At 39.2% G+C, this 9138-nt stretch overlaps 1 protein-coding gene across 1 annotated transcript in view; it reads right to left on the bottom strand.

The window, feature by feature from the left end:
- wwp1 (WW domain containing E3 ubiquitin protein ligase 1) overlaps positions 1-8042 on the bottom strand; it is a 30808-nt gene extending 22766 nt beyond the window's left edge. Inside the window, exons 1-4 of the mRNA XM_030397756.1 lie at positions 7726-8042; positions 1408-1464; positions 1013-1103; positions 606-744 (exon numbers count right to left, since the gene is read on the bottom strand). Coding sequence (XP_030253616.1) covers positions 606-744; positions 1013-1082 — 209 coding nt within the window. The 5' untranslated portion in view covers positions 1083-1103; positions 1408-1464; positions 7726-8042. The remainder of the gene's footprint in view (positions 1-605; positions 745-1012; positions 1104-1407; positions 1465-7725) is intronic.
- Between the last annotated feature and the right edge of the window lie 1096 nt (positions 8043-9138).

The following is a 9138-nucleotide window of genomic DNA, read 5'->3' on the forward strand; positions in this document are numbered from 1 at the left end:
ATGAACAACATAGAAATGTTTTGTTTTGGGTTTTTTTTCAAGGAAAGATGCTCACTGTCTATGGAGGGTTAATTTACTGTTAATGCCAACCAAACATTTCTTACTGCCGCAGCTTCACATTAAAAGCATTTAACTAGCGAAACAAGTGTTGACTTTTACCATGAAGTAGGCTAGCCCCAGGAAATGCTTTTAATAAGTAATTTTAAGTCTTGCTGCTGTTATTTATAGGGTTCATTGGGTTTAAATCTAAAATACTGCCAAACAGGTGCTTTTGCTCTTTGCTTTGACCGCTATTATCATGCCGATCAACTAACTTCACTCTGGTGATATGATGAGTGAAATCTGATTTTTACTAGTCTGTGGTGCAACTCTGCTGCTATAGTGTCCGCTGTCCTACTAACCATTGATAAAGAAAGCTTTTTTTTTTTTTTTGACTAGTAATGTAGTCGGTGTATGCCCGAAAACTAACCCATGACCACCGTGGCAACCCTAGGCCACAGATGTTTAAAAAAAAAGAAGAAAGGGAAAGAAAAGACCAACAAACTGGCATTAAGTTAAATAGGTACAGAGTGTCAAACACAGTGGAGCAAATGGTTGCTTCTTACAGAATTAGCCTCTCATCCCATTTAGGACTGGAGGAGCTGTGAGACTTCGCTGTGCGCCGCGACTCCCCCTCCGCTGTCACCTCCACATAAATGGAAGTCCCAAACAGGCTCTTCTTCCTCTTGATTTTGGCACAGGAAACTGGCGATGGTTACATACAGCAAGTGATGAGACTAGTTAAAATATATACTTTTTAAATTTTTGCATTCATTACAATTTCAGCATAAAGTCTTCTTCAGATATTAAAATTAGATTATGTTCTACATTATTGATCCTTGAGGGGGGAAAATACATTTTTCACAGAGGAAATCACCTGACACAGTACTTCAATGTGAGCTTTTGAGGGTCTGGACCCTGAAGCCACTTTGCTGCTCTTACACATCATAGACTACTGCGCATGTGGACTCACCAATGGCATGGAGCTGTGACGTTCCTCTGTGGTTATGGCTAGACTCTGCTCTAGATGAGGCCGTGGCCATGTCATACACCACAATGGGAACCTATAAAAACCACACACACACGCACAAACAGAGCAAACATCAAGCAGATGACACATATTCCCAGTAAATTCACAATAAGAAACAGGTGGACTGTGTAGGGTTTCAATAAAAACACAGCTGCGGAATTGTAAAAATTGCTTAAGCATACTGTGAGTATACTGTTAATGTTAGAGCACTACCAGCTCTTAACTGGAGACATTTACCTGCATTAAGTGTAATGTACCATTATTTACTTAATGTTGTAAAACATTTGTGTATTGTAATGCTACATAGACACAATGCTGGAAAAATAATCTGTACTCACAATTGGTGTGTGCTGCTAGACCCTCTGGTTCAGCCCACTCCGTGTCCCATGATTCCTCTAAAACAGAAAATGGCTAATTTATAGGACAAAGCTTAGAAAGGCTGGTACGAACCCCAGCAGTTCACAGTCTGATTAAAATACCAATTTATCACTTGGTATGTGTAAAAAATGACATCTCCCGTTTTTCATAGCAAGAAATTACTAGTCAGCTTTGTTTCTACTTTTCAGTTAATGATTTAGTGAGCGTTTAACTGAACTCGGTTAAAACCTGCCTGATCATTCATACTTCAATGTGCCTCATTCTTATCCAATGTATGGTTGTAAAGCTGAGTTTACCATCTTCAATACGACGCAGTTACTGAGCAGAAAGTGGGCCAGCTGCTCTCACCACCTAGGTGCCATATTTTGGTCCTTGAATCTGTAAATGTGCTGACAATTTAAGCGGTCGACTTGATGTTTACTTTTCTGAGAAAGTCACAGTGGCACAGTAAGACCAAGTATTTCCATTAAAGAACCTACACAGATCAAACATGAATTGAATGTCGTCACATTAATGTAAAAGCTACAAGCACACATATAAGTACACAGGTGGAAATATGAAATAAAGATCTTGTTCCGCCTTAAGACTGCAATTTCTTAAATCATAATTTATCTGGCATCTCTTTAATCTACATGATCAATATTTAATAACATGCAATAGTCTTCAAATTTTATATTAAAGATTCAATATTTATTTTCTCACTTCAAAAACCTAAAAGCCTAAAATCAGTTCAGCCAATACAAACTTGTTGTCATTGATTAAGGAAAAATCAGAAAACAAAAATAAATGAGACTATAGAAAAGTTTCACAAAATGTTAACTTTCATTAATCCTTACTGAATGTAACTAATACAGCAAAACCCTTCATACTGTACATGTCACACAAGTATGCATACAATTTGTAGGAAGTCAATAAGTTGCATGTGAATTTGTGAAATAACAAATGATCTCAGGAACATTGGCCAAGCCAGCCTTCTCCACAGCAACCAAAAGGGCAAAAATCACAAACAGGAGACAAAACATGCCCGTTAATTGTCTTAGCTCAAGAAGTCACTACACCCACTGTTTCCTGATTATGTACCAACGTAAGGACCAAGTGCTTTTTGATATGATTAAATGACTACAGCACCACGTTGACACAAAGGCTAGTTCATCGTCCAACACAGACGCCAAGATGGAGCCGGCAGCTTTTAAGCAGCTTAGGATGAACCCAATTAAGAAGACAGGGATAGTGCGTGCTAGAATTAACTGATCAGTGTGCTACAGGGCAGATGGTGAGAAAAATGATCAGAGTCAGCAGCACGTTGCCAGGCAAAGCTAAGTCTACTATTTTGCTACTCTCAAAAGCTTCAGACCAAGTGAGTCCATTGGTGATCTGCTAGCCATTTTAAAGTAAAAGCTCTGTGCCTGAGTTAGTTTACCTTATTTTTTGAACCCATCAGTTAATTTGAATGTGAGAAACCTCTAGTAAAAATAAACTTTTTCTAGTTTTTAAGTTTACTTTACACCAAATAATAAAATAAAAAGCAGAATAAAAGCAGAACATGTCACACATCCCTTATCCTTTTAGACAAAAAGCTACAGAGGGGACAATATTAAGCTTAATATAAAACAAATGTTGAAACTTGGTTGATTTAACATGCCAACTATGTTGCTAATCTCCATATCCTATTGGGAGACAAAATGAGGCACAGCAAGGAAATCAATCACTGAGCAAAACAACAGATCCTGACTATAAGGAAGAGGCTGACTGCTTAACAGCCCTCCATACAGAGTTGGCAGGTGGCAGCTAGAACAGTAAAAAAAAAAAACTGTGGGATAAATGACAGGGATTGGACATGGTCCAGCAGTCATCACATCAGTCATTTTCAAACATCACTCTCAAGGGTAAATGAAAACACCTATTGGCATGGCAACAGACTGGCCTCAAATCCCCCTGGAACTGCTTATATGGACTGACTGACACACTGGTCAACAGGTATTATGCTAATTTGTTACACACTACAGAGCTTTTATATGAAACAACAAACATGATTTGTCATTTACAAAAACTATTGCTCATTCATTTTCTGTTGAGAAACATCTCAATCACTGTTTAAATACCTAATTTAAATGGATGAGAATAATCCCGGAGCTAAAATGAACTAAAGTCACTCAGCAGCATTTTAATGAGAATTGCATCCTATCTAAGGAATGTGAAGGAAGTTACCACGTGCAGTGGGTTAGGGTTAAATGTGTTTTAAAAATGTGGTTATTGGAGGTGTGACATATTACTCTATGTATGTGGTAGTTGAAATAAAAACTGCTTAAAAACTGAGCCAAAACTTGAGCAAAGAGGACACAAGACACTAGTAAAATCGTAAACGTAATCCATATGATTTATGACTAATGGTTATTTAGAATCAGAAATACCTTATTGATCACTGTGGGTGATCAATAAACATTACAGATAATAGTTGCATGTAAGAATGATTGACAGGCCCTTGGTAGGTTGTTTCAAGCTTACAACGCCAAGATTACGTAACAGGTACATGGTACAGATACGAAGATTCTTTTAAGCCCAAATGGAGATGTATGTCAGTGGTGACTGGAGACAGTCTAAAACACGTCCATCATTTGCACAATGTGGCATGTTAGGGCCTCTCATTTGTTTGAAAATAACCTACAGTAAACAACCCCCACCAGTGCACTTTTTCATAAAATGTAGCATTGTTTCTATTCAAGGAAGTCTTAAAGTGTTGAGCAGGGAATAACACAGCGAAGAGATTAGCAGCATGTCTTCAAACAAGAAGGACCTAATCAATTCCTGGCCCGAGCACTTTCTATATGACATTTTTAAGCTCTGCCTGTGACAGTGTGGATTTCCTGTGGGTGCTTGAGTGTATTCTAAAAATCAAGATACAAACCAGGTGTGCTTTAGGGATCTCCTTATCAAGTTTTCCCCCCTTTGATCGTGATCTATGCCAAAACCAATATCCTCTTACACACTGTAAAAGCTAAGACCTCAACACTTTAACACATTAAGATCAATTGAAGTCAATATTTTTATGAGTAGCTTTGCTTAAAGAAAAACACCCTGTATCACAGCTCTCCTTTAATGGTTTTCTTAAGTGTCCTACAGCAATTTATGAATAAAGTTCTTTTTAGTAAATATCAATCTATCAGACCAGCTTGAGGCATCTCTATTGAAGTTGTGGAATTTGCCTTAGGCATGACTGTGAACTCTGTATTAGCAGACTCTGAGCCATAATCTAATAGAGAGCCTTATGCCAGAAAATAAATGTTGTAAAACTAGAAAGAACTTTTAGAGTTACATTATTTAATACAATCTTGATTATTTTTTAAACTACCAGCTTACTACAAAAACCCCACCAGAACACCAGGTATTTCAAGTGTTACTGTGTGTTTGTCTGAAAATGCTGGCCAGATGGACGCGAGCGTAAACTCAGGCCATGCCGACACGTACCAAAACGATTCCCCCCATTTGGACAATCGGCCAAAGCGATGCAAAACATGTGCATTTACACACAAAAGCGTTTCCATGTGGATGGCCCCTCAATGTCCTCCTCTTTAATGCCATGTGAAGACATCCAGTAGTGTAAAGAGATGGAAAATAGATGTATGAAAGAGTTCTACACATTTAACCACTGTCAGCACATTAGTCATACTCAACAAGTCCCTGCAAAAGATAGCATCCCTTAAGTGATATAGAGAATACAATTTGAAATGCACTGCCTTATACAGCCTTGGTAGGCTCCAGAAAGAAAACACAGCAAGAAGCTGTTTTGTCTTTAAGTGAACATCTGCTCACCAGCTCTTGGCCACATCACATATATGGCCTGAAATAGCATTGAACACATAGGATCATTACACTAAGGTTAGAAAACACTTTTACTGTTATGTACTGGCCAGGAAGAAAGACAAAAAACAGCCAGCCCGGTTGGTGCATGGGTGGATTTGCTTACAAAACAGCTAGAATCCTGCTTACTGCTAGCACTTTATATTTTGAGCTGTGTGTCTACATACATGTCATAGCTTCTTTAGGGAATTTGTTGTCAGACCTTAGAACCTGCACTCATAAGAGGGGTATTAAGGTTCTCTGATCTCACACACAGAACGATTTACAGACCAGCTTGGATGCACATTCGAGCTCCTGCACCCATTTCAGATGGGGTGTTCGTTTTTTTTTTTGGTTGTCTTACAAGACAAAGGAGTCTCCATCTACTTGAGGTGCAATGCCGTTTTATTTGACTATAACACATCACCTGACTTTTCATCAACATGGTTTTGATTAGATTATGACTACATTTTCATCTTTGCCATGACTACCCTTTAAGTCACAACACATACATGAAACAAACCAGTCTTTTGTTTGGATCAAAATAAACCCAACCCTTAAATGTATTTAGAATTACATTTCAGGACAACAAGAGGCAGGAGAAGCTACAGTTTTACCAATACGGTTTTGATCAGTCCATGTAGAAGTTGTACCATTCACTGCAGCAGTCTACTGCCCATCAGCTACCCCTAAATAGTTGTGTGATAATTACGTAGCTTAGCCTAGTGACAAGACGGCTCTCCATCAGATTTCCCTGCATACAGTAAAAGGCTGTTAAGTGAATCACAGTGTTTAACCTCATTCTCAACAACAATCAGGGGCTGTTAAATTCTCATAGCTTTTCTTCATGTTGGCATGACACACGAGAGTCACACAGCGGCGGCAGGCTACAACTCCCACTTTCCCCGGCAGCTGCCTTCTTGCTTTCCAAAGGTCAATGTCTATGAGTGCGTATGAGTGCGTATGTATGTGTGTGAGAGAGAGCGAGAGCGAGATCGTCAGAGAGAGATACACAAACAAGTATATTTCAAAGACAGCCAGAAAAAGTTGCTGCTCAAGTGACAGCTTCCTGTAAGTAATTCCCTCCCAGTGTGGCATTAATATATACAGTATGTGACAGGCTGAGCTGCCAAACCACTGTTCATACTTGAGAAACACCAGGACACACACACACCAATGGCCCTGAACTACAATACCAGTTGTCAAGAAAACCTTATCAGCCATCAATTCTCTCTGAACCCATTCCTATCCGCAGAAGGGGGAATGGAAGATGACCAGGCCTAACCTAACAGAGATTCCCATTAGGTGTTAGCTGAGTTAGACACCTTAGCCCTGTAACGCATTGTGCTCAAAATGATCTGTCTTTGCTATTTAGGGACTGTTACTGTAGAGGTGTTACACTGTTCTTGTCCAGTATTTACAGAAGTTGTGCTACTGACATGTAGCAATGCTGTATTAAATAATAGTGTGCCTCATCTCAGGCCTGTGTTTACCTGCGTCTCATATCAGTGAGTAAATCCTTGCGTTGTTCACGTCACGAGCCCGTGCTCTATTGTGCATGACCGAAGAAACACATTATAAACAACAACTGTCAACACCTTAAAAAAGTTAGAGGTAACCAATGTTTTGAATTAATTATTGAGCAATAAAAGAGAAGACTGCTCACACAGTCGACATCACGCTAACAAGACCTTGTTGATTATGTCAAGGCAAACACTGACCGTCACACACAAACTCTGATATGGTTAATGATCACTGGCTAACTTTGGATGATCTACTGTCATGCTAACGTTAGCAGACAGAGTAAGAGTAATTTAAGTAACAGGCAACTATTGGCCCGAGGATTGTTATCTGATTCAATGCTCGGTTAGCTTATATTTGCACCAGACATATCACATACGTTTAGTATCTGTCAAATAAGGCTGGCTATCATCATGTAAACATGTTCTGGCACTTGTCTCCAACGAAAGCTAAAGTCAGCTAACGTGAGCATACGGTAGCTATCAATAAGCTAGCCAGCTAGCCCCAGAAAAAAAATCCCCATTTTCGTGTTATTTCTCTGAGTAGCTAGCTGTATGCTAGCTGACTATACTTCTAACTACCGTTACGAAATCTAGCTCGCTGGCCAGTTGGTCGTATCAGCACACAATGCAAACACTCAATGCGTTTGGTCAATCTTCAGCTGTACAACATACAGTAAAGCAGACACGGCTAGTTTAGCAAGCTAACGTTACAAACTTGGCCAAGTTAGCCATTATCCTCCCAGCTAGCCGGCTAACCAATTTACTTAGCAGCTTAGCTGGTTATCCGCCATCACCGAGCTAACATAGTCTAACAGTTTGCTTGGATGTGGAAGACAAGACTTTTTCAAGAAACCGTGTCTGACATTACGAGAAAGTCGTTCGTAAAGGCTGGAGTTACATATGCAGTTGTGTTTTTACCTTGTCCGTTGCTCCGCTCCTGTCTACCCTCAGTGTGTCTGCGGTTGTCTAACGTTACGGTTGTCAGTAAAATGCCCAACCGTGCAGGCCCCACAGTCTGCTACGGTTCTCTTGCCATCTCTTCGCAGAAGCCTCCGACCAGCAAAACACACGGGCGACAGGCGCGCCACCCCAAATAATGCTGTGTAATAACACGGGACGCGAGAGTTAGCCCTCCGAGTCAATCATTACATATATGAATATATTATGATGCTATTGAACAACCTAGCAACGCAGACTCATTTATGGATAAGTACACAAAGGCAATGTACTTTTCCTGTACGCATCATCTACTAGTGCAATATTAATATTAATGATGTGTGTATCTATTTTTTTTTTTTTTTTTTTTGCACAAACCAAGACATTTAAATACACTTAAATCTATCACAATAAAGTATATTTGTCCATGTGAATGTGAGGACATCTTTCGTATTTGTAATGTGAATTATAATTATTTTCCTTATCAATATTTATTATGTTTCTCTTAGGCCCATTTGAATTCATGTACTATTCTATTCTCATATCGCACCAATTTTCACTGTTTTCTGATGTTTGTATATTACAGTATTTCTCAACTTCAGGACCAAGATCCATCAAGGTCCAAAGCTAAATCTGAGGGGTCACGAGACAATAAAATTAAGGAAAACAGACATTTCTGTTACCTGAAAGTGTATTTGTGTGTGTCTGTTTGACTGGACTTTTATCATTATTCTATTACTGAGAATTATATTGCAGAATGATATATTCACATTGCTATCTTTGACCACATTTATCAAGGGGACAGAGAGGCACATTTTGCACTTCTGGCCTCTGCTCATGTAATTTGTTATTTGCTCTGTTTGCCTGCTTTAGAGGCTTCTGTTGTAGTCTGGCATGTCTGTTCACGATTTTAAGATACACTCTACATTGACATTGTCTGACACCCATCAAAAGCTTGGCGGTTTTGTAGACTCTAAATCCCCGGGTAAACAAGTTTGACATTCATCATCTTTGAGGTTTGAATCCTTTGTTTACAGTGAGGTTTGTATCATCACAAGTCTGGCAAGCACTGGACCACAACACCAGGCTGGGTTCTTATAAGTTCTTATGGGTCTCGATCGTCAAGCTTTTCAGTGTTTTCATTCCCAAGGCACTCACTTCTTTGGCTGAAGCTTGAATGAATTTAAAGATTTTTTTAATGTGATTGAAAAGCACACATTATGCTGAAAGGGTGAAACCATGGTGGAAGAAATTGGAGGGTAGCCCAAGCTGTCTACCATTCTCAATAAATGTAATACAATAATTATAGCTACGTTATACGATTTTCATATGAGTCAAATAGGCTGTCAATTAACTTTCGGGTCAACAATCAGCAGACAACACTGATTTCACCAT

Source organism: Sparus aurata, chromosome 19 (genome assembly GCF_900880675.1).
Source record: "Sparus aurata chromosome 19, fSpaAur1.1, whole genome shotgun sequence".
Lineage (NCBI taxonomy): Eukaryota > Metazoa > Chordata > Actinopteri > Spariformes > Sparidae > Sparus > Sparus aurata.